The sequence below is a fragment of the Sceloporus occidentalis genome, unplaced genomic scaffold (assembly GCF_023333645.1).
Source record: "Sceloporus occidentalis isolate IW3139 unplaced genomic scaffold, rSceOcc1.0.p SCAF_1, whole genome shotgun sequence".
Classification (NCBI taxonomy): domain Eukaryota; kingdom Metazoa; phylum Chordata; class Lepidosauria; order Squamata; family Phrynosomatidae; genus Sceloporus; species Sceloporus occidentalis.
Window position 1 is genome coordinate 293,408,907 of NW_028316981.1, and position 26,308 is coordinate 293,435,214.

Here is a 26,308-nt window from a genome sequence, read left to right on the forward strand (position 1 = left end):
TCCCTCTCCCTCAAGATGGTGGATGAAGGGAGGGCTCGTCTTCTTCCAGGCAGGCCTGATGGAGCTAGCCTGCCTCCCTCTCCCTCAAGATGGTGGATGAAGGGAGGGCTCGTCTTCTTCCAGGCAGGCCTGCTGGAGCTAGCCTGCCTCTCTCTCCCTCTAGATGGTGGAAGAAGGGAGGGCTTGTCTGTGCGCATGCAGATGTCTCTCTGTACATTTCCTGCACACCATAATTATTTTATGCACTTCTGTTCCATTGACTGTAACTTCTTTTTTCAAGCTAAAAAGCCCCAAACATAGGACCTTTCTCACAGAGAATTTGCTCCTTCCCCTTGTTCACTTGCATTGCCCTGTCCTGTACTTTTCCGGGTCTGTGGTATCCCAACAACCCCCTAGGGTTGTTTCAAGGTAAACCATGACAACCCTACATAGGGCTCATTCCCACTTACATTTAAATCAGTGTACAATTTGCTTTCTCACCATGTTGGTAAATCAATTCCAAAAGGTCCGTCGTTCCCACTATGAAAGCAGATCTTTTCATTACCTCCCTGTAATCACACCTTTTTTGGCATGATTGTCATCCTCACTAGTTTGCACTGCTTCAAAATGCATGTCAGTCATCTGATCCAGGCATGATGGGGGGGAGAAAGGCCCCCCGCAGGTCCCCTCCACACCCCTACCATCCCTGGATCACCCAATCCAAGCATGGCAGGGGTCTTTTTTATAAAACAAATTCACAGAAAATTTGATTCATTGGTTTTGCAACTACTTGCCTTTGCAAGTAGTTGCAACATCAATGAATCAAATTTTGTATTAATTTTTTTTAAAAAACAAACAAACAGCAACACATGCACCCATAGGTCGCACCACAAGCACAAAGGCAACACTGAGAGAAGGGGGGATGGTGGATCTACCAAAAACTGAGAAGGGATGGTAAACACCCCTCTGCCATTAGTCCCTTCCCTCCAGAATGATGCAATTCAAATCTGCTGTTCCCATTTGTTGAACAATCTATTTTTTTCACACACACAAAACCCGCAAAAGAAATACTGACAGAAAAAAGCAGGGGTTTTGCATTTGCCTCGCTTCATCCCAATTGAAACCGATCGCACCAGGATCAGAACCAGTTTCAAATGGGAACGACAGTCATATAAACTGATTGGAAATTCACTTTATATCGTAGTGGGAATGAGCCCATAAATTGTCATGAATTGCTTGGACAGAAGGCAGGAATTAACTGTGCCAAATGATAAGTCATCTTCATTATGGAAACAACTAGACTAGTCATAGACTAACCTTCATATATTGTCTCTCTGATTACTGTGGGTAGGACTGTTGCTGTGATTTTGCTTTGAAGTAATGCTTAGCTTGAGCCAGGGATTTTAGAAAAAAATATGTATAAGAGATGTCTCTTAGAAAAAACTGCAGATTGAAAGATTTTGGCAGATCTTGCTTTAAAGTTTGTTACAGGAGGATGTTCAGGTTTTTGTTCTTTTGAAGCCTGGAAGATTTTTGTTGGAATAGATGGAAGGAACTGGATCAGAAGTACATAAAGACCTAGCATACTATTTATTGACAACAGCAATAAACAAACAAATAAACAAACAAACAAATAAAATCTAGTAGCCCAATCATGGAAGGCAAGAAGAACTTAGTACAATTGACTGGAAAAGGAATCATGCTTTGATTAAAACTGTTTCACTGACATATTGGATGAGGAACAGAGAAAAAATATGTAAAGATATGAAAATATATTGTTTAGATAAGGACCCTAAGCAAGAAATAATGCATTGAATTAAATTTCTATATGATTAATAAATAATTGGAGGAATTATCATGACCTGGATAGATCCAAACTCATCTTGGTTTCTAGGGAGAATTCAGGCTTGATTTGCTCTGTGATCTATTTATTTGCCATTTTAGCAGTCCATGATATTTGTAGAACTCTTCTTGAGCACCATATTTCAAATGAGTTGACTTTCATCCTATCAGCTTTCTTCACTGTCCAGCTTTCACAACCATATCTAGAAATGGGAAATAATAATGGCACAGACAATTCTAGCTTTAGTATTCAATTATATATATTTACTCTTCAGGATCTTGTCTAGTTCCTTCATCGTTGCCTCTACTCCTGACTTTAAAAGAGTTAACCAAGGTAACTAAATACTATCCTCTAAATGTTTAGCCCCTTGCATAGCTCCTTTAAAGTTTAAACATAGAGCAGGTTCAACACGCTATTAATATGGAAGCCACCAGCTGGCTATGGTTGTAGCTTTTCGAAGAACAAGAAGAAAAATTAGAAATGATACAAGAGTCATGCCAAGGCCCATTAAAAATAATAACACCTAACTGAGACTTTGGGAAGCTAAACATTAACATTTGCAAATGACTTGGGGTGATTTTTCATGGCAGAAACAGATGCAGGCAATTTATTCCAAAAAAGCATTGTAAAACAGAGCAATTTATAATTTTTGTCACTGTGTGTGTGTGTGTGTGTGTGTGTGTGTGTGTGTGTGGGTGTTTCTTTGAGAAGTGTTAATCCAGTTTCATCACACGTTTTTACTGGGTATGGTGAGACAAGCAAATTGCATTTCAAGACTTGTAGTTGCCTGAAATGAAATTTCACAGGCAAAGACATTTTAAAAAGGTTCCTAGAGCTACTTTTGCAGAAAAATAAAACAATAGCTGTGTGCTTGGCAAGTCCTCTTATGCTTGGGTTGAAACTGACACAAGTTGCTATGAAGCTTTCTCTAATCTTGATTTAACTGTTGGAAGAAAGAATGATGATGACTTGGATGGATAGGTGGGTTAAAAGCTATAGAAAGATCATTCAGTGGGCTCTGACCTTTGGCAAGATGTAAAAATTGTAATACCTCCTGAAATGAGAGTTTTGGTAGCTAAGCAACTGTCATGTAGAATATATTGCTGCTTGATAAGGTGGCTTTAAGGAGTGAAGGGGAACTGATGGCAATGGGCAGTTTGGAGCCTTGGAGATCTGCCTGGTCCATTCTTTGTTTACTGAGCCACATCAGAGAAAAGTGTTTTTACTTCTGAAGGCTTAAAAGAATTATAGTAACGTAGAATATGAAGTTTTAAATATGCCAAAGCAACACAACCAATGAATTTACAATAGTGACTTGAGGTAGCATTGCAATGATGTGACCCTCATTTCCAAAGTCCACCTTTTGCTTGGCACAGTAAAAGAGGTCTCTCACCTCTTCCTTCCTTCCTTCCTTCCTTCCTTCCTTCCTTCCTTCCTTCCTTTCTGGCACAGGATATTTATTATTATTATTATTATTATTATTATTATTATTATTATTATTATTAGGGTGTATACTAGCAGAGTACCGTAGAATAAAATTGTGACATTATGGCTACTGACCAGAATTAAAGATACATGTAAAGAGAAAAAAAATATGCTGATTGCTTCAGGAAATCTACTCAAAGATAGGACAGGAGAAAGCCCCAAAGCTATTGTGTATGCATGCAAGTATGCTGGTAGCTATCATGAAACGATGGCTTTACATGTGTGTCTAGATTTGTCTAAGAAGATTAGAACAAATGCTCCAAAACAGCTCCAAGAAGAAAGAGAAAACAGGCCTGAGCATAGCAATCTACGTATCAAATGAATAGCTACTTACAAAACTCAAGAAGGGAACGATACCCAAACTCACCTAGCTATCAATTGGTCTAATACCCCCAATTGTTTTTGGGTTACTTGCTACAATAGTGATGTTTTTGAAACACAATTTAGAACAGCAAAACAGTAAAAGAAAAGCAACAATGCTAAATCTCAGACCTAGTCCAATCAAAAATAGTCCATGGGGAGGTAAAGATGGCAGGCTTATCAATTCTTATGTCTTGTTTCATGAGTGGGAGCATTGCTTTTTCTCCTCTAGTATACATAGCCTTACAGCTTAGGTTCCAAGAGAACAGAGATACAGTGATAGTGAGGAGTGGAAGGGAATATGGCTGTTGTTTTTTTCTGGGGAAGGACACGATAGGACATGGGTAAGTTGACCACAAGATTATAGTTTTCATTTTCTGTGTTTGGGGCAAGAATATATGCACACAGCTATATTTTCAGTGGAATCAAATTTCATTTAATCAAGTTTTTAAAGCTCTGGATTGGTCAGATTATTTGTCCATCTACCTAGCCCAGTACTTGTTGCATTTAGAGATGTGGAGTTCTTTGAAGTATGAATATAGGTTTTTCAGAAACCTGATTGAAAGATGTAGCCTGTATTGTTCTGTATTTCTTTTTCTAGAAAGCTAATGTGGTATAATGGTTTGAGTGTTGGACTAGGAAATTCTTCCAAGAAGACATCTTGATAGGGTCACCTTAGGAGCCTCATCTACACTGCAGAAATAATGCAGTTTGACACTGCTTTAACTGCCATGGCTCACTTCTATGAAATTCTAGAATTTATCATCATCATTTTTGAAACATTGATTCAGATTGAGCTGAATTAATTTTTTAAAAAAACATGCTTGACACTCATTCACAGATTTCTATGTACTCTTTACTTCCAATTTCAATTAGAACTTGGAAAAATTATTTGGAAAAGTTGAAGAATCCCCAGGCATCTAGGTCAACAACTCTGCTAGCTGTGAGATTCTGTGAGTTGTAGCCCCCCTACAAAAAGCTGTGATTTTTCATGTTGTTTTCAGTAATGTTTGTGTCTTTGTGTGCACATTCCTGTAATATATGCACTTCTATATTGAAGAAGTACATCACAGCATTTGGAAAAATGCAACTATCAAAGTACTATATAACTGAGTTTCTGAAGAGAAAGTATGAAATTGAATTAAATAAGCTGGCATTTAAAAATGTGAACCAAACAAATATCTCCAAAACCTTAGAAAGGTACGGTTTTCATTAGAGATCTCCACAACAAAAATTTAAGACCCAGTTTCATAACACTGAAATGCCTTGAGTTGCCTTCAGGTTTTTGCTGAGCTGTTCCCATTGGATAAAATATAGTCTGTCTTTGTTCCCCATCTCTGCATTCGTGTCACTTATTGTGTTATTGGTCCCCCAGTGTTTCTTTATGCATCTCTTGATTGCTCAGTGACACGTAGCCATTGCTCCCTGAGCTAGCTAGTTTCGGTTTCCTGAATTCTCACATCACTGCTCCATTTCGTAGCTGAATGGTTAACCATGTCACTTTGGCTCCTAGTCTTGGTTGTTCACTGAATATTCCATCAAGGGGAATGTGTCCAATAGCACAGGAATGTATCAATTCAACACTGGCTCCCACTGGAGGGGAAGTGCTATGTGTTGGATGTGGGATTTATTCAAGGAGATAGCATATGCTCTGTGGAGGAAAGCAAACTGGGCTGTTGTAATTGCCAAGAGCTGAATTACCTCCAGTCGTGTTCTTGTCAGATATCATAAGTGAAGACAAGTTGACCCTGGTCAGGATGTTGTTTTGGAAGCTCTGGTGGCTATGCAGCTGCCACAGGAATGCAGTAACAACAGATTGCATTTGTGACAGACGTTTAACTGTATGAGTTCTCATAGTTGTTAGAGGGGAGAGAGATCTGTGACTGAGTGGCAAACACAATCACATACTTCCCTTGATTATTGAATGGATGTAAGGATGGACAATTTCAGGGGGGGAAACAGAAGCTGTACTGTTCTGAGAATCCTCTGAAGGCCAGAAGCTGGTGGTGTTACTGTTGTCCTGAACATTTAACAGCAGTATCTCTCTGTGGTACATAAAATGCCAGAATGACCTCTGATACCATAGTCTACCCAGTGTGCTGGATATAGTGTCACCTTTCCTTCTGGAAGAGAAGAAGAAAGATGAGGACTGTTGCCCATGGTGATGCCAGCATTTTTGAGCAGCAAATGTTGTTAGTGAAAATAACAAATAGGGAGAAAACTGAGGGCTGCAAAAACAGCCTGGAAGGTCAACATGCAGCTGACAGGCTGTGTGTTGCCAAACTCCTTATGAATTAATTGATTAAGGAGATTATTGCTTGGCAAAAAGAGGGACTTACCCCTGCTGGGATACAGTTGCTTATAGAATTCAGTCAGGAATCATCGCATTAAAAATGCCACCTATGCAGCCGGCTGACTATATCCCAGCTACATCCTGTATGCGACTGTATCCCGGCAGGGATAAGTCGCTTTTCTTTTTTGGCCATGCGATAATCTCCTAAATCATTTACATTATGAACCAGAACTTTCATACCAATGCAGTTATAGTAGAGCAGGGGTAGGTTAATGTCATCCTAAACCTCATTTTGTGTATCCCAAAGCTCTCCTCAAAGCCACTGGAACCTCAAAAATATGAGGAACGGGTGAAAAGTCCAACCTATCACAAAAATGCTCAAAAGCACAGCAAATTGAATGCCCCCACATAACGTCCAATACTCCTATACTCCAATATGCCAGAATCATGGTATTATTTGCATGTCCAATCCAGCATAGATGAATGGCCACAGATAAACTGTTTAGAACAGCTCATGTGAATAAAGATCATTCTATTCAGTGGAGTTAGCAACAGATGGGAAATCTGATATTATAAATATTACCTTTCATGCCATGATAGTCTCTCCTGAACAGAATATTTCCTGTAACCAGGACTAACATGAGTCTTTTTGCTAGCCAGGGCACAGTCAGTCTACTTTGGTTGGCCTTGTCTTTTGCCATCACCACACATTGCCAGTCATCTCCTCTGTGGATAGATGTTTTATGGAAAATACCCCCAAGGCAATGCAGTCAGTGCACAGAAGTCACACATTTGCAAAACATTTGCTTCAGGATGGTGCCATTGTGTCAGAGACCACACACTCTCACTCCGAACCACTCGTGGTCCTTCTCTGTTGGGCTATGCAATGGTGCCAGTACCTACTACTGCACAAGGTGCTAAATGAATACTCAGAGTCTCCAAGTGCTATTTACAGAACTTTATTACCATGTATATACAGCACTATATACAGAACAATGAGCCAACTACTACTAAATAATAACCCACTACTCAATAACCCAGTCTGTTCATAGTGTCATGCCCATATTTATACACTTTGACCATGGCATGATCTCATTGCACAGATGCCTGCAATTGCCCCTTGTATCAATCCCCTTGCATCATGCCTGTTGAGTCATTCTGAGCATGTGCTTCTAGTGGTGTAACAATGACACTACATGTCTGTCATCGCATTGCTACCCTACGAGATGTTGCGTCATCCATCTGCCTCAACCACCTGCTATATTCTGTCCTGTGAAATTCTTAATAATATTGTTGTACTTCCATATACTGACACATTGTTAATACGATGTGCCCTAAATCAGGAATGAGCACTTTTTAGCCTATAGATGTTATTAGATATCAACTTTCTTAGGATGTAGCCACCATAACTAGTGGTGAATTATGGTGTGAGTTGTACTATAGGGAGGGCCACAAATTGCCCGTAACAACAGCAAAATGGAGTTTGAAGGGGGAAATCTTGACCAAGACCAGCTACAGGGATTGCATAGCAAATAAGAAGAAGGCCCCTCCTTCCTGATTGTCTGCCATAATTTGGCCTCAGAGGGAGGGAGACACGGGCCAAATCCATTGGGCTTAGCCAGAATAAGAAGACGAGCACTCCCTCCAGTCCATATGCCATGGTCCAGGCCTCAGAGCGAGAGAAGAACCGCTGGACCTGATCCCCTTCCACACCGTCATTGCCTTCTCCTTTTGTGTCAAGTCTTTTTAGATTGTAGCCTGAGGGCAGGGAACTGTCTAATTTAAGCATTTGTAAGACACTCTGTGAGCCTCTGTGGTTGAAGGGTGGAATATAAATACTTCAAAATAAATAAATAAATAAAAGCACTATGCAATCCCGGTGCAGAATAGCAATGTGGAATGCATATGGAATCATAGAACCACAGAGTTAGAAGAAAGCACAAGGGCCATCCAGGCCAATCTCTTTCTGCCTTGCGGGATAACACAATCAAAACACACCTGAGAGATGGCAACCAGACCTCTGTGTTTAAGAACTTGCAAAGAAGACTCCATCACTCTCTGAGGCAGCATATTCCACTGTTGAACAGCTCTTAGAGACAGGAAGTTCTTCCTAATGCTTAGGTGGAATCTGTTTTCCTGTAGATTGAATCCATGTCCTAGTCTCTGCATGTCCTAGTCTCTGGAGTAGCAGAAAACAAGCTTGCTCCATCTTCAGTATGACATCCCTTAAAATATTTAAACATGGCTGTCATATCACCTCTTAACCTCTCTTCCCCAGGTTAAACATACCCAGTTCTCTTGGGCTGCTCCTCATAGGGCATGGCAGCTTATCACATGGGTCCTGGGGGATGGGCTTCACGTGGAACAATTTTCAAGAATAGTTCTTGAAAATCGCCTCCTGTGGGATGGTTGGGGAATGGATTGGGGACTTCCAGCAGCATCGGCAGAGCTCTCCCATGTGGTAAAATGGATGATATCGCCATTCCGTTCACTTCCCGCCCCCTTCCACTCCACACCGGGCCCATTCCCCAGGGCCCATGCAATAAGCTCCATGGTTTCCAGACCTTTCACCATTTTGGTCACCCTTCTCTGGACACACTCCAGCTTGTCAACATCCTTTGACTTGTGGTGCCCAGAATTGCACACAGTATTCCAGGTGATGTCTGACCAAAACAGAATAGAGTGGTACTATTACTTCCTTCAGTCTAGACACTACACTCCTATTGATGCAGCCTAGAATTGCATTGGCTTTCCTAATTGCAGCATCACACTGTTGACTCATGTTTAATTTGTGGTCTACTAAGACTCCCACCCAGATCCTTTTTGCATGTACTGCTGTCAAGACAGGTGTCACTCATCCTATATCTGTGCATTCCATTTTTTCTGCCTAAGTGTAGTACCTTTAATTTCTCACTGTTGAAGTTCATTCTGTAGTTCTGGCCTAGCTTTCTCATTTATTAAGGTCATTTTGAATGCTGTTCCTGTCCTCTGGGGTATTAGCTACCCCCTAATTTGTTTTTGTCTGCAGATTTGGTAAGCATGCCCTCTATTCAGTCATCCAGATCATTGATAAACATGTTGAATAGCACTGGGCCCCATGGAACCCCTCTGGTCACATCTTTCCGGGATAATGAGGAGCCATTGGTGAGCACTAGGGACTATTGTGCAAACTGTGAGGAGCACTGCACAATCACTGTACACAGTGTGCAGTGTGCTATTGCAATCTGCAGAATGTCTCTGCATGCACAAGTGTCAGAAGAATACATCCATTGCACTATGGCAAATAAATCATTCCAGATGTGTAATGTGTCCTATGCATGCATATGTTACTAACTAGATGCCAGCCAAAGTGTGCTAGGAGATACAGTTATGCAACACCTGGAAAAACACAATGGCTATGCTGGTGGAATGTCACTTTGCACAGCCATCATCAGGAAGCAAACTTTGCACTGCTTCCTAAAGAATGCAATCATTAGCACAAAGGCTGTGCTATGCTACCAACCAGCATGGTGTAGTGGTTTGAGCATTGGACTACAGCTCTGGAAACCAAGGTTCAAATCCCCACTCAGCAATGGAAACTCAGTGAGTGACCTTGGAAGTCACACTCTCTGAGTATCAGAGGAGGGCAAAAGCAAGCCCGGTCTGAACAAATTTTGCCAAGAAAATCCCATGATCAGTTTGCCTAAGGTTAACCATAAGTCAGAAATGTCTTGAAGGCACACAACAACGACAACAACACAGCACCAACAGGATTCTAGCTATTATCATCATCCAAATATTCTTTTAAAATATCCTGAATGTTGCCTGTGTCATAATCTGCTCCAATGGATCGATCATTTAACAGCAAGGCAGTTAAATGACTATTTGATAAGTCCAGCTGACAGTGTCAGGAACAGCTTCCCTGCTGAGATTCATAGTGCTTGCTCATTCTTCTAGCCAGATATCAAACCTCAGGAGCTCACTAAATGGAAGAGAAATTATCCTAAGTGCACTCGGCAGAGTTCTAGCACATGCTGGCCTTGGTTACAATCAGCTAGCAATGAGGTGTTCACTGTGGTATTTCATCTCTACAAGAGATTAATTCAAATGATCTAATTAAAACAGTGGCTAAAAAGCCATACGGTAGTAGTTCCAGTTTATTGTATGGGACCAAAGGCCATTACAAAGCATACAGTACAAAATAAGATGCCATATAGTGACAAAAGGTGAATTCATCAGCTGGAAAGTTTAATTGTTGGAGGATGCCAGTTGGCAGGAGTTTAGTGTAGTAAAAGTATAGGTTTTTCACAATAGCATGCAGATTCAGAACATTTCTTTAAGTGGTCTCTCTTTTCTGTGCCGTGGAAGGCTGAATAGCGGGTATAACATATCACCAGGGAATCTTGTGAAGCTCATAAATAAGAACAGATTGCATAGAGTCCTATAGAGTCAGATTCTTCTTAGGGCCTTCTCACTGTAGACAATTATAGTTCTATATTTCATTTTAATTACCATGGCAACATCCTATGGGATCCTGGGATCTGCAATTTAGGGAGTGGTATTGAGAGTTCCAAACTCTCCCCGGAAGCCAAGGTAGTCCTGGAAGCCAAGAGGACTAAATTGAGACTGTTGTACTTCACACATATCCTGAGGAGGCAGAACTTACTGGAAAAGACAACAATGCTAGGAAAGGTGGAGGGCAGTAACAATGGAATCACTAGGTTTTGTGTCACCCAGTGCAGTAACTCATGGTGTCAACCCTATGGAACTCTTGGGATGGCGGTGCAGCTGTGGAGGAAGGTCTCACCCCGGGGAACCCAGCATCCTCCTGCCACCATCCCCCCTCAAGACAGATGGGACATTCCCCCTGAGGAAGAATAGTATTTTAATTATGAAATATCTCCACCCTTAAGGAAAGAGATAGTCACAGTAAATAGCCTCGCCCCAAGGACAATGGTGGAAAGGAGCCAAACAGATCAGAAGAGGGAGGCTGCAGGAGATGGTGATCAGAGAGAAAGTTCCATGGCTTCACCCCTGCCCTCACCCCTCCCACCAAAATGGGAGTGGCACATCAAGAAGAGTCATTCCCCCTTTTTTTTTCCAGAGGAAGGAGTTGGGATGTCTCACTGCTACCTGGTTTCACCACCTCTCATGGTGTCACCCAATGCAATCCGCACTCTGTGCACCCCCCTAGTGACACCACTGGGCAGTAGAAAGAGTGGCAGATCTCACAGTAGATGGGTTGTCTCAATTAAGGAGATCATGGCCCTGACTTGAGTAGAGCAATTGAGGACAGAGGAGCTTGGAGGTGTCTCATTCACAGGTTCACCATGAGTTGAACTTGACTCGAGGGCAGCTAACAACAACAAGCAACAATGTACAATTCTCAGCCTGAGCGCTTTAGTACCTTGCCAGGCTACAAACCCCATGATTCCATAGATTGCTGCTGTGGCAGTTGAAGCAGAATCAGAGTGTAATCATTGGCCTGTTACAGACAGCCAAAATAAAGCTACTTCGAGTCACAGTGGAGGTATGGTGTTTCAATGATGCATGCGTCCTAAGAGTCCAGAAGTCGCACCAAAGCCACTCTCCAGCCCTAGGGACCGGAGCATGGCTTTGGTGTGGCTTCTGGACTCTTAGGACGCATGCATCATTGAAACACCATACCTCCACTGTGACTCAAAGCAGCTTTATTTTGGCTGTCTGTAACAGGCCATTGTGCAGTGCAAAAGAGTCATCAGTACTTTGGTCACAGAGTGTCCGGCACTGGGGTGTACGTTAGTTTAATCTAATGTTTTTAAAAATAGGAAAGACTCCTATTCCTATTTAATTTTGATTCAATAAATATGTTTAAGAAATAGAATTAAGTAATTCCATGTTACCATTTATAATTTTATAGATTCGCCTTTCATACCCCCCTTCCCCCAATTTTCTGTCCTTTTCTCTTTGCAATAGGATTTTGCTTGATTTTATCTTCACTTCTTGAATTTACTTGCAGGGGCAAGGGGGAAAAAGGATGTACTTCCATGGTGCATGGCACACAAATAGGAAGCCAGCCTGATTCAGGCCAAATCCAGCTGTTCACATGCCATTAAATCCCATGCTCATCACAGACGTTTGGTGAAACATTGGGGTTTTCTTCGATGTTACCAACTCTAGGGCAAAGTCAGGCTAATGGGGAAAACCCACATTATTTCACTGGAGGTTGCATGGCATTGTGCAAACACACAGCACTGCCATTGGGGTGAAGACATAGTTTTTCATCTATGCAAACAAGGCTTCAGTCTGCAGCACCTAACGTAAACTGAAGGCAAAAGGAGAAAGTGGGAGGAGGGAGAAAGGGGTATGTTTTAAGAGCATTTTAAAAAGTGGGATTACAGGGGATTAATCAGGACTGTCCCTGTTGAACTGAGACAGTTGGAGAGTCTGCAGAGAACTCTAGGGCCTCGCCAAACCCAATTGTACCTAGCATTTGCTGCTGTAACCTAAGTCTTTGTTGCCTTAGTTCAGAGCTGCAGAAATTGTGACTCATGGGCCATGTGCAGTTTCCTAGCGCCATTTTGTGCTATTCCCTTAGACTCCAAGCCTTCCTTTTTTTTTCAATCAAAACACCCAGAATTGGGATTAATATGTGTTACATGTTTGCTAGTCTCCCCCAGCCTGCTTGGGGATATTTTTTAAAAAATCTTGTTTTTTGTGTGTATGTTTGTTTTGCTTGCAAATTTCCTCTAGCAGGTCTAGGAAGCCTTCTTGACACATTATAGCTATTTCAAACCCAGGAAACTTCTCTTTTTTAAACTAGAAGTAAACTGATTTGAAAAAAAGGCCTGTCCTGGGCCTAAAATGGTATAAGGAAGCCTAAAAACATGGTGAAAATGTCCCCTGCAGTCCCTTGTGGGTGTTAGCAAAGAGGGCAAGCAATGTAGTTTTTATGCAGTGCAAATTATGATGGATGGATGTACCCCCCCCTAAGAAAAATCTCCTAGGAGGTTAATGCAGCCCTCTGTCCTCACACAATTGCCAGTTCCTATCCTGAAGTATCCCTGGACCCACTCAAAATATAGCAAAAGTGCCTGCTACATCTTCTCACAGGGGTTTATCACACTGGGGCTAATTTCGGCATTAAAGAGAGATTAAAGGGCATTTAAAGCATCCCACAAATAAATTGAAAATGGCAAGTAATTGCGCGAATGGTTATCACACGCAATTGCGCAAAAAAGTGATAACAGAAATGCACTGTTGCTGAAATCCCAAAAGTAAGAAGATGTACATAAATGCTTCATCGTGACCACTTTAATGGAGGGTTTTGTGCAATGTCGTGTGAAATTGTTTCACGTAATTACACAATTTTTCTGGGATATTCATGGAATAAACTAATTATCCTAATCTCCTTTGTGTGATAAACTCCAGAGTGTAAGCATGTTTTGTACAACAAACAAACAAACTGGAGGGTATGGAAATGCAGTGTGGGAAGTCAGGTTGTGGTTCCCCCAAGTCCTGCAAAGGGGCCAGTGAAGACTCTTGGACATACATTCTTGGACAATTTATTCTTGTTAATAAAGTTATGACAAAACTAATCACATTAACATTTAGGAGCAAGAGGGGAAGGAAAAAATTATAGCCACTTCTGGGCTGCTAAAGCACCAGGAGAAGTTTAGCATCTGAGTCATAATGTTCTGGCAATGCAACAGAGTGTAACATTCTAATGCAAGTGCCTCCTGTGGTTATTCAGAACCTAGCTTTCAATTTTGGGATGAGGAGGGAGAGAAAAGAAACACTGCAAAGGCTAAAGAACCATCTATTCTGACTGATGTCAAACTGCAGAATTAATGCACTTTGACACCACTTTAATTGTCATGGCTCCAACCTATGGAATCCTGGGATTTGTAATTTGTTGTGGCACCAGAGCCCTCTAACAGAGAAGGTGAAAAATCTCACAAAACTACAAAGCCCACTTGAACCATAACAGTTAGAGGGGTATCAAACTGCATTAATTCTGTAGTGTAGATGCAGCCTAAATTGGTGGGAGATATGAATGTGGATTCACTGGACCCACACTTCCTATAATAATGTGTACATTAGAACACAGTTGTCCCTCAAACTTCTCCTACATTTGTGATGCAGGTTTCAGTTCATAAAATATAAAGTGCATATGAAAATACATAATCTGGAATAATATACTTTTTAGTCCTGACTAGACTAAGATTAGACCCTATTCAGTCAGTGGGATTGACCTATGTGTTGACTCACTTTTCAGCAACTGAATTGAATAGGGCTACTTTATTTGGGACTAATCAACAGAAGACATACTTTGAGATCAAATGTGTATCTTCTTGGTTATGAGAAAATATGGGGGAAGGAATCTAATTTCTAATTTTTTACAAATCAGGTTGATGATGGTGGAATGGATTTAAGACTAAAGATATGCAAAAATGAAAGAGACCAAAAACAGACTGCTAACCCACATCTTAGAGTATATCCCTTTCATGCATGAGGTTCCTAGGTTCCATCTCTTTCTTTTCTGAGCAAAGCTAGGAAATGTTTTATTAAGATACCCTCCTACCAGTAGACCACCCTTCTGCAAACTCTTGCCATTCTGGATGTTCTGGAATACAGCTCCCATCAGCTTGCGTCAATATGGCCAATGATTTGGGATGAAGAGAACTATTGTCCAAAATATCTGGAGGGCACCAGATTGTGGAAAGCTGATAAGGATGGTCTAAATAGACCAATGGCCTAAGGTAGATTGTGGAATGTTACTTTTTAAAAAAAACTACACTCATCCCTCCACATTTGCTGCTTTGACTTTTGTGCATTTGATTATTCACGAATTTTATTAATATGTTCTCTCTAGGAATATCTCAGCACAACTCTATGGTCAACTTGAACCAAAAGTCACACTGAAGGACCTAGAGATTCCTAGAGAGAACACTGTGCTAGGCATTTGTAGCTCCTCCATCACAATTCTATGGTCAATGTCTGGCAGATGTTGACCACAGAGTTGCACTGGAGGACCTAGAGATTCCTAGAGAGGTATTCTCTCAGGTAAAAACATAGTATTTTTGTTATTTGCGGTTTTTCCATATTCACGGGGGTCCTGTGCTCCTAACTCCAACAAATGTGGAGGGACGAGTGTATATACATTACTTAATACTGTAATCGCTCAGGATATTATGATTTGTTTCCATTGCTGCAGTCCAGAAAAATCTCTCATGGGATTACTTGTTACCAACAAGTTACCATTGCTGTTACTATTGAATCCTTGAACCTTCCTTGAATCCTACTGTTAGGGAAAGGTGGGATATAAATCCTTGAAATTAATTTTAAAAATAAACATATTGTCAGAGAGACTGACATCCTAATCTGTTTCAGTATTAAAAAGGTATTGTGGCACCTTAAAGACTAATTTATTTCAGTATAAGTATTTGTGGACTGTAGCCTGCTTCAGAAGTAGGTTGTGATGACAGCAGTCTGTCTTCATGCTAGTGACAAAAGTCACTTTCATTTGGGTAGAACAGAGGAATGCAGAAAAGGAAAGCTAGGTTTTTTTTAAAAAATGTTTTTAAATTTCCAGCTAAACTAAATCTGTAGAGTAGCTCATGTTTACAGTATGCCCCTTCTCTTGTTGCTGGCTTGCCTGCTCATTGCTTGCTGCACAACACCCCATAAACACCCGTTTGACATTTTCTGCTCCCTGCCCTAGTTCAGACTGAATCAAATTGAGTTGAAAGTAGGGTTGCCAGATCTCAGGATCATCTCTAGGAGAGACATGAGGGCTATGTGCAAATTTCCAGCTCAGCTAGAAGAGCATCACCTTGCTACAATTTTTCAAGGCTTAATTGATTTGCTGCTGTGATTTACATAGACTTTCCAGGCAAGTCTATGTTCACTTAGCTGATATCCTAATTTCCTCCCATCTGTTGTGGTGCCAGGGTTCACCCTCCATTCTGCTCTGCCTCCACCTTCTAGCTAGAAACAAGTTGGCTAAATTAAACATTCCTCCTCCCATCTACCTAATTTCCTAATAATCCCCTCATTTCATCTTGAGTTAGGAAGAGCACCTTTATGTAAGATTTCTGTCTTAACTTCCAAACAGAAAATATGTTCACTGTGACAGTGACAAGCTGTGAGCAACTATGGTTGGTATTTAATGCACAACACATGATATCACCAGGGGCTTATATGAAAGTAGGCGCTCCTGCAAGTAGTCAGGACCCAAGCCATGTAGGGCTTTAAAGGTTAGCTTAAGGCAGCTAGCTTCATATGATTATGAAAAAGAAGGGATTTCGGTTTTGAAGGAATAAGAACGAACTGAAAGAATGGCCTGACAATAAACACAGCTTCCAAATCTTTTGCTCCTTTCACTTTTAGCAGCTGGTTGGCATTTTGAAAGGAAGCAGGTGGATTTTTTAATTACTGGCATAATAATCGAGTGATAGAGAAAGATTTGCCTTCTGAAGGACTATGAAACAGGCTGTTGTTAAAGGCAGAAGAGAAGGGCCAGTAACAAAAATCCACACAGCGAGAGAAATAGATGTAATGGTGAACGTAGTTTTAGTGACATTAAAACAGAGGAGAACCAAAGAGTTCTGTATATTGCTGCAGGGAAGGAAACAGTTTTAAGGTACACTCTGTGAGTAAGAAGGAACACAGAGCTGCAGACTTTTTTTAATGGCATATAAGTACAGTTCCCAGATCTTCAGCCCTGGACCCTCTCTACAGTCATCAGGGTGAGGAATGTCAAGGAGAACATACAGCTTTGAAAAATGTGTGTGTTATTACTCATTTATCAGGCCTGCTGCTTTTTATTCCAATGACGTACTTTGCATACCTACGGGTGATGGTTCAAATATCATTCTTCATGACATCTTCAGAGGTTATGTTTGTAACTTCACCATTGTAGCATCATCAGGGCACATGTCCTATGATGCCCCAAGAAGTCATCCCTAGCTTTTGGTGCTGAAATCTCAGGACTCAATATAGTTCTTTATGGGTGAGCTTAAATGTAAAGGCTGAACAACATTAAGAGTCTACCCTTTGAGTGGATGATTTTATGGATCTTGCCACAACCACTGTTAGAGAACCTTTTGTTTATTACCATGATTAATGCTGGAAAAATTCAGAATATCTACTGCTGAAGTTCAGAATATATACTACCTCTTGACATTTTCCCTTTGGTTTGCAGTTACTGTTAAATGATTGTGGAACAGGACATTAGAATTTGTCTGTAATTTCCTTTTGTCACACACTTTCCTTTTCCTCCTCTCCCATCTTCCAGTTAGCCAGAAGGTGTTTCCTAATATCAGAGTGCATAGTGTAGCTGAGAGTATTCAATAGTGTGGATAGCTCCTACAGAGCATGGTCTCAAATTTTCCTCAACAAAAATGCATAATAATGTCAAATAAAAGAACTGAAGCATGCAGAAAATGGAAATTATGATGAAGGGAAACCAAGTTTTATATTGCCACCAGAAAGACAACCATTTGTTCCATTTGTTGTTGCCTCAGTTCCCAGTATAAGATGGAATGTGATCCAGCACTTGAACCATGTGATATTCCTCTTCCACCATGTAGTGAAGCCACACACTCTGTGAATGAATAGAGATGGTGAAAGCTGGCATTATACTGCAAAAGCAGTGAAATTATCCCTCAGTGTGATGCATTATCAAGTAATATAGTTAGACCTTCTTTTTTTCAGTAATTAATTGCACGACACTTGTTATTTGCAATGAACTATTTCCTAGCTGTGCTCTCGATACTGAGTTCTGTGCTTTTTCTAATGTGTAAATTCCCCCTCTCTCTTTTTCCACTAGAGCTCTCCCTGCCATGATGCAGTGGGTCCGGACTCAGACGCCAGGTGAAAGCGGTATCAACATTGTCACGGCAGACTTTGTAGAACTTGGCGACTTTATCAGCACAGTGATAAAACTGAACTACAGCTTGGATGAAGGTGAAGCTGACACAACTTGATAGTACCATGATATGTCCAGTATACTCCAAAATGGAACTTTTTCCCAGTTGTGTTAGGTTAGGTTGTAATCTTGTGACACAGATTTTGCAAGCACATGCTGAATATATTCTTTTCTTTTGAATGTACTGAGGACTTAGAAAAGGTAGGCAAAATGGGAAAAAATGTTTTTGCACTTGTGATCATTTCTTGACATCAGTTAGCTCATGTCTCAGGAAACCAACCAGGTTTCAATCATACAGCTATCTTATGCAAGAAATCCATGAATAAATAATACATCAGCAACCAAATATGTTTTGGGTTATATTGATGATCATTCACTATGCTTAACTCATAACTGGTGGCCATATATAGCCCTCTGTCTGTGCAATGGAATCCCATCATCCTAAATCGAACCATGAATTAAAGTTGTATTAATACCATCAAAGCACTTCATCAGGCAGTGTGCTACACATATTAATGTTGCACAAATTGGCGGCATAGCTCTTTTTTTGAAAGTATATGTCAGCAACACTGAAGACCAGCCAAAAATTAGAAAATAACTGTCGGTCCAATTAATAGTGTAAAGAAGCTATGAAAAATGTTTGGAAATTCTGCCCAGCATCCAACTATGTTGTGCTAGCATAAAGCCTGTTGTGCTAGCATTTTCACACACTTTCAGAGTTAGTAACAAGAGCAGTAGCCAATACAATTTTAATACACGAGAGTTGTATGATGCAGTTGCATGACAAGTAAAAGATTGTATAATGAGTGGCACAGTTGGTTGTGAAATGGGCAGGACAACATTTTTGCATAATTTTTACACTACCAGTTTCACAGATGATTTGCACAACCTGCACTACTGCACTAGCAAGGATGATCCACTAAGGTTAAATTGGATTTAAGCTTTTGAATATGCATTACATTATTTGTTTGTTTGTTTTTTAAAAGAAGCCTTCCATTGTTTGTTTCATTTTGTTCTTTTGAATGTGATTGAAAGTCAGAGTTTCATTGTACATTTTTCAGAGAGTGATCGCCGTTTAACATTTGCGGGCATGTCATCTTCAGAAGTCAATAGAAATCATTATTTTTATTCAGTTGACACTTTCAGTCAGTCAATCCATTAGTTATCTATAAAGTGTGCTCAATCCTTTTGCCTAATTTTTAACTCTAAAAGGTGTCCAAAATTATATATACAGTTCATCACAAACTGAAAAAATGGTAACTTCCTCCTAAAGAAAACAACAGCAAATATCATTCCAGTTTAATCTTTAAAAATGGGTAAATTTACTTAATACGACTGACAGGATACAGTTAAACATATAAGTCTAAACTGAAGTGCCAATCGAAGTGTGTTATTTAATGGGTATAATCTGTCTGAGATTACCAGTGGGTTTTAGGCCACTGAGCTGGATCCAGCTTTAGTCATGCTTAGAGTACTCGTTGAAATCAGTGAGACAAGTAACTCATGACTAATAAGTCCCACTGTTTTCACCAGTGTACTTGTAAGCATTACCAAGTCAAGCTCCAGCTCACTGGTTTTTCCTTTTTCTTAGAAAAAGATACATTTATATCCTAAAGAAAACCTTTTTGAGAAATAGAATAATGAAAGAGAGCTGTAAGCACAGAGGCTAACATTGTCCCAGCTCACCGTAACTGAAAAATAAAAATGACACCTATTCAACAATGGGGGAAATGGTTTTATTTAAAGAGTGGAATGGGTCAATGTGCAGTTAATAACATTACATTATACTAACCCTTCATCGTCTGCGTGAAATAATGTATGATGAAAAGCTATTCACAAAATACCACCTACGGCACATTTAATGGAAGATCTTCCCACTCATGTTGCTCTTAAGGGAATATGTGACATGCTAAGAGGTTACAAAGTCATTGAAACAAGGAATTATTAGCCTCTCCACCCCCTGCAAATGAGAATTAGGCAATCTGGTGCCCTTTATATACTGTGGACTATAGTTCCCATTATTACAGAACATTGTTCATGCTGGCTCATGCTGAAAGAAATTGTAATGCAAAACATCCAGAGGGCTCCAGGTAGCCAACCTTTGCCCTAAAATTTAAAAAATACAGTTGGTGGATGTAGATTCTCATTATAAGAAACTCAAGTGATTTTATGAGCCCATAACATGATGCAAAAAAGGGGCTTGATAAATGAATCAGGTGTCTGGTTTCTCTCTCTCAGAAAAATAGCCTTAACATAGTTGATTGGGAGCAGATAATCATACCACAGATTTTCTTGGACCATGAACACCTAGCAAAAATTTACATCATTTGTAACCATAACCTCTCTCATCACCACTTTTCAACATCCCGGTCCTACACAACTTTTGCTTAACTCCCCATTCCTTGCTTCATGACAAGAAAATCTCTGAATCACATCATCTCCCTACTCTTTTGCCTCTCATATGATTCCTCCCTCTGCTTCCTGATTTTAAGAGTCACCACCACCTTTCCACAATCCCCAGAACCTATAAGATTTGGGTTGTCTTTGTAACCACAGCATTATCCATCCCATGATAAAATGTTTTTGTGGCAGGATAGCCTTACCTATAGTCAGAGTAAGATGAGCACTTCAAGCAGGAGATGCTGGGAGATGGCAGCATAGTTTTGGAGGAGAAAACAATGTCTTCTGTAATTGTCCTGGGGTGTTGTTAGCTTTCTGCCTTCAGGAGTGGTAGAGGACTCGGTGTTTAAGAAAGATTATGTCCAATTGGGGTTCTGTACATAGGGTGAGAAAGTAGCAGAGCTTAGGAATTAAAAGACATTAGTTACATCTGTAATTCCATGAGAATCTCCATGTTTAATTATCATTAATATTGCAATTTTAAAAAACTAAATCTTTGCTTTTCTATCTTCCTGAAGAAACCAAAATAGTTGCTTTTAGTTATGTCCTAAAAAAAAAAAAAAGGGGGGGGGGCTGAATTCCACAACCCTCATCATTATCTTAGGGCCATAACAGAGCACAAAACAGCATCATGAGGCATTTAACCATATGATAGTCTATTTTCCTGATTTAATGAGGCCACATCCCTATAACTATAGAAGAAATCAAAAGTTAGAGTTACAGTGTAAAGATATAACTATAATGTAACCTAGGCCTGGTACAGATGGGTGAAAATCACCGGTCTATGGGTGAGGTGAGGGCTGAGCATCCTCATGCTCAGAGCCCTCCCCGCGCTGCCTGGGCACCATCTTTGCACACACCCATTAAGACGGCACACACCTTGATGACGTCCCTTTGGTGCAGCACCCAAACAGGGCTGCGCCTAAGGGGCATGATCAAGCCACCCGGCATCGGCTGTGGCACCTCTTCAGAGGCACAAAAAGAAGTAAAAAAAAACAGCTCCTTTTTGTGCTCTGTGGAGGCCGGATTGGTCCTGGGGTGTGCATTTGCCACGGCACCAATCCAGGGCAGAAAGGGACAGCATCTCACCACCCCTTCCTGTCCATTTGTACAGGGCCTAAATTACACTTTATTTATGGGGGGAAATAATTAATTACATGTTAGTTATTTGCAACCAATTACTCCCAAGCTCTGGTTTCAACTATTGTCAGGTAGGCTGATTCTTTTGCCATCACTTTTCCAAAGGAATTCTACCATCTGCACAATGTCACACACATAACTGGCAATGTGATGTCTCATATTTGGTACTTGGCATCGATTGCTGAGTGATCCTAAATCTCTTAGCACTTCTCTCCTCTCTGTCTCCAAAGAAAGAGAAAGAGTTTTGTGTCATATCACTACAAAATTGCTAAAAGTCCAGTTCAAATGGGTGAGATTTTGCCCCTCTTCATGTCTGTACTGTGGCAAGGCTGAAACCTGAATGCTGCTGCACATAGGCCATCTCCACAGAATAATCTGTTTGTTTTTTAAAACTGTTCTCAGTTTTTAGCAAGCCACATGGGAAGGATTTCATTACATAAGTCCCTGCAATGAAACTTGCAGTGTCTTCCTGGTGTGAGACCAAATTCTTGTGAAACAATTCATGGGTAGAATTATTTAAACACTCTTTTGGGACTACTGTCAAAGAGGTGGCTCTCCTTCAGTCTGATGCCACCCAAAGCCAGGACATTGCACTGTTAAAGCACCATGATTCCATTTCCATTTCCTGAGGTTTCTAGTTTTATGATGTACCAGAGCTCTCTGGATGAGAATTCTAAATACCCCTCCCTAAACTGCAGATCCCAGGATTCAACTAAAATAGATGTCATGGCAGTTGAAATATATAGTGCTATAACAGTGTAGTATGTAAAGGGATCATGTATCACATTCAAAACTAACTGAGACAAAGAATTTGATATCTCCATCCATATCTGATGTTTGTCCAAACCCAGTGATGAATTTCCTAGAGACATACAGTCTGTCCTCCACATTTGCAGCTTTGACTTTTATAGATTTGATTATTCACAGATTTTATTAATATATTTTCTCTAGGAATCTTTAGGTCCTCTATGGTCAACTTCCACACTGGAGGACCTAGAGATTCCTACAGAACACTTCTCCAGGAATTTGTAGGTCCTCCAGCACAATTCTATGGTCAGCATCTGGTGGATTCCTATATTTTTCTCAGGGGAAAAATTGTGGGGGTTTTTTTATTTGTGGTTTTACCACTTTCATGGGGGGTCCTCTGTCCCTAACCCCAATAAATATGGAGGGCCCACTGCATTTTGATGCAAATGAGGAATCTTCTTCTGCACCATAGTTGCTTGTTCTATGTAATTAGATGCTTGTCTACCTGCCAAACGTCCTGATTTGGCAGGGAGAGTCCCAATTAATTCTTTTTAATCCCACTTTTTCAGATGCTTTAAAAATATTCCATTTTCTCTATCCTCCTCCAATTTCTGCCTTTGTCCTCAGCTTACTTCAGTTATTACCAACTGCACTCAACTCAGCAAGGGATAGAGGATGGTGGGGCAGAATCTTGCAATTCCCAGCAAGCTCTGGCAAAAGCAAACTGTGGAAGCCTCTTCTAGCTTGTGTCTTCTTCCTCATTAACGACCTTTGACAACTTGACCACACTCTGATGTTGCTTGAGCATGTGTCCCAGTTTCCGTTGGTGAAATGTTGAAGGGTGATCACAGCTGGAATAGATTTGAAATGACTGAGGTTTGGTTGTCCCTTTCTGTTTGTCTTAGGCCCTGAACAGACAGGACAAAATAAAGCTACTTTGGACCACTTTGGAAGTGTGCTGTTTAAATTATGCATGCCTCCTAAGAGGCTGGAAGCCACACCAAAGCCATGCTCCTATCCTAAGGACTGCAGTGCAGCTTTGGCACAGCTTCTGGCCTCTTAAGACGTGTGTATCATTTAAACAGCATACCTCCAAAGGGACCCGAAGCAGCTTTATTTTGGCCTGTCTGTTCGGGCCCTTAGTTTGACCTACTCCTGCTTTTCCATTTTCCCATCTAAATCCAATGTGGTTTTTTACTAGATCACTGGAGTATCCTAAAATGCTCCTTCCTGTGTGTAGGAAAGCAAAAGGCAATGGCCTTCCTTGAACCCTCAGAGTAAAAAGTCTGCCTCACCAAGCAGCTTGCTTCACCAAATAGCTTCTGTAAGTTTAATTTTAAGCAGGGCATCTGGAAAGACAAATATTGGTGCTTGAAGGGTGCCCTTTGCGTGAGCTGTAAGAGTTCAGCCAGTAATGATCTTATCAGTTCATTTTTTTTAACAGTGAAGCAAAAGCTAATAGTGTATTATAAAATCTATGTGGCATAACGCTGCGGTAGCTTCTGTGTTTACATTGTTCTAAACTGTACCTGTTTAACCTGGTAACAAAAGATAAAATATGCTGTATGCTATGTAAAATGTATTGATTACCAATTTGTTAAGAGTTTGGTGATCCCCCTGTCATAATTTTTGAAATTGTGCCAGTGGTCCCGTAAGTTTTCATGTGTGTATTTACGTGTATGTGTGCAGGGATGTGGGTTGTGTACATTGTACTGTATATGAGAATTAAGCAACTTGATCCAAATGAAAAGGGTAGTTGTGTTATCTTTTCTTAATGCTGCATCTGCTTAATTTGTGAAATTTTGAAGTATGTGTGGTTGAGAATTAATGTGTTGAGGTCACTCCTAAGCCCACTGAAAGCTTACAACTTTTTATATGCCACCCTGGACCACAGTTTTAATGTTTGATCATTTTCCTTCCCAAAGTATGCAAATTTTTATTGTAAAGATGACAATGATTTTTTAAAGGAATAAATTTCTAATCTACAACCACAGATCTGATATGGCAAAATTGATTGGTAGGTTTCATGATGACACAAATAGATACTTCTCACAGAATCTGTACCTCATCAACAACAGATATTCTGCTGTTAAACTAGTTGCAAACCTGGGAAGGCAGGAAGGCAGGCAGGCAACAGGCAAATCGTGTAGCATTTGAAATCTATATCTAATAACAACAATTGTGATTTTGCCCTTCAAATTTGGGTTTTGAATTTATGAGACAAAGTGAGAATATATTTTTTTAAAAACTAACCAATCGATATTTGTTTTGCTAGATTTGTGATGGTTCTTGAATGTTCAGGAGAAGATCCAATCATTACGAATATGGGAAATTCATCAAATTCTAAATACCAATGAAAATTAATTTGAACAGTAAACAGGGGTCAAATTACCTTCCTCTTAAATCTGCAATCCTCTTCATACTTACCAGGAAGTAAGTCCAATAGGTCTTACATCCAAGTAAACAACAGATAGGATTATACTATGAATGAGTCAGACCATTCATTTGTGACAAGCAGTGATGAAAATGGCTAGTCAAAACCAGAATTTTGAGTCCTTTATACTGACCTACACACGTTCCAGCTGTATCTACACATCTTGAGTCCACAATGACAATGACCCAATGCAGATGTAGAGTGAAATGTGATTACATGTACAGTCTCCAGCAAGTGCCCGTTCTTCTGCACAGATCCTGTACTCAGTCTTTTCAAACTGTGCTCCCTTTATCCAGTTTCAGTACTCCAATAATATTTCTGGTGACAGGTCCACAGCGTTGCAAGTATTACTGGACTGGTGAACTGGATGTTGGTGAGCTAGACTTACTTTGACGGTCTGAGCAGGAAAAGAACTGAAATGGACATTCCCGTCACAAAAGGAAAAATAGATTAAGGTAAATTTGTGACGTCAGTGGTGAATTCCAACCACCTCAAAAAGACATATGTCAGTAAATGTCCATCTTACACTTGTATGAGTCAGTAACAAAATGTCAGCCAGCTTGTGCTTAGGGCTGTTATCAGAATACATTGGTACACTGGAAATAAAGTCCCACTAGGCTTGCTTTTGAATAAGTATGCTTAGAAATTGGACTACAGTTCGTTAAAAGCAATGGAATAAGTCTGCTGCATTATATGTGACCCGTTTATTGCTTTCTGTGAGGCTTAATGACAATTTCCTCTAGCTGAATTGAGGTCATAATAATGGAAAATAAAGAACAAGGAAATCTAGATGGAGGTGTGTTATTTTTTAAAAAAATAAAGCAGTAAGTTCTGAGTAATCACCATTTTAATGCTGTTAACCTCCTTATTTCTCTGTAAAAAACTTGTACTGAAAGCTCTTTCTAAAACCCCTATACTTTGCCATCACATTGGAGTGACTAGATTATATTTGGATGAAGCTTGTCAATATGTTAAATTGGCTGAAATTGCAATGTGTCCCAAAGATTCACAGAGATACCCTTGTTTTCTTTTAGATTCCAAATACTTTAATAAATGTTGCATTACAAAGAAAATAGACAAGCCACCTTTGGTTATATATAGCAAATGTGAATTTTTATTACAAGAATGTGCATTTCATGTAAAAAAGAGTTTCTTTGTATTAAGTGAAATGTCTAATAAAGCTCTGGTACCCATCATCTTGTTTTGATCATATCTGGTTCCCAGATTAGATAGGTACATATACAGCGTTCTTCACTTTGTTCTCCTGATACATCTTGCTAGGAGGCATTAGAGCCCAACATGATGGCACTCTCCCACTGCCATCATGCAGTTTAAGCCTTGAAATATGGTATGTGGGGATTGTGTGACTTGTTTCCCCTAGATTGTACACTTAGGCAGGTTTTTAATTTTTGTTTTGATTTTTTGTATACTCAGCATGTACAGCGCAAATTTATAACCACAACACAAAATATCTTTCCTCCTAAACACCAGTGAGCATTCACTCTGGAGCTAAGCAATGATTACAGAGGGAAAACTGAATATTCTACTGCTACAGGAGAAATTGGCATTATGGTTGTCTATAACTCTTGATTTTTCTACTTCAGAAGATGAATGGTGCTAGAAAATGTAAACTAATAGCTAATTATGAATTGGCATTTCACCTTTAGAGATCTTGGATACTTTGGTATCAGAGGCGGAGGCTTTAACAAAAGAAACATCCCCAGTATTAAAATTGTT

At 40.1% G+C, this 26,308-nt stretch overlaps 1 protein-coding gene across 1 annotated transcript in view; it reads left to right on the forward strand.

Annotated features, from left to right (window-relative positions):
* Positions 1 to 25,854, forward strand: part of PLCXD3 (phosphatidylinositol specific phospholipase C X domain containing 3) — a 117,353-nt gene extending 91,499 nt beyond the window's left edge. Inside the window, exon 3 of the mRNA XM_089496113.1 lies at positions 17,752 to 25,854. Coding sequence (XP_089352239.1) covers positions 17,752 to 17,908 — 157 coding nt within the window. The 3' untranslated portion in view covers positions 17,909 to 25,854. The remainder of the gene's footprint in view (positions 1 to 17,751) is intronic.
* Positions 25,855 to 26,308: the final 454 nt, after the last annotated feature.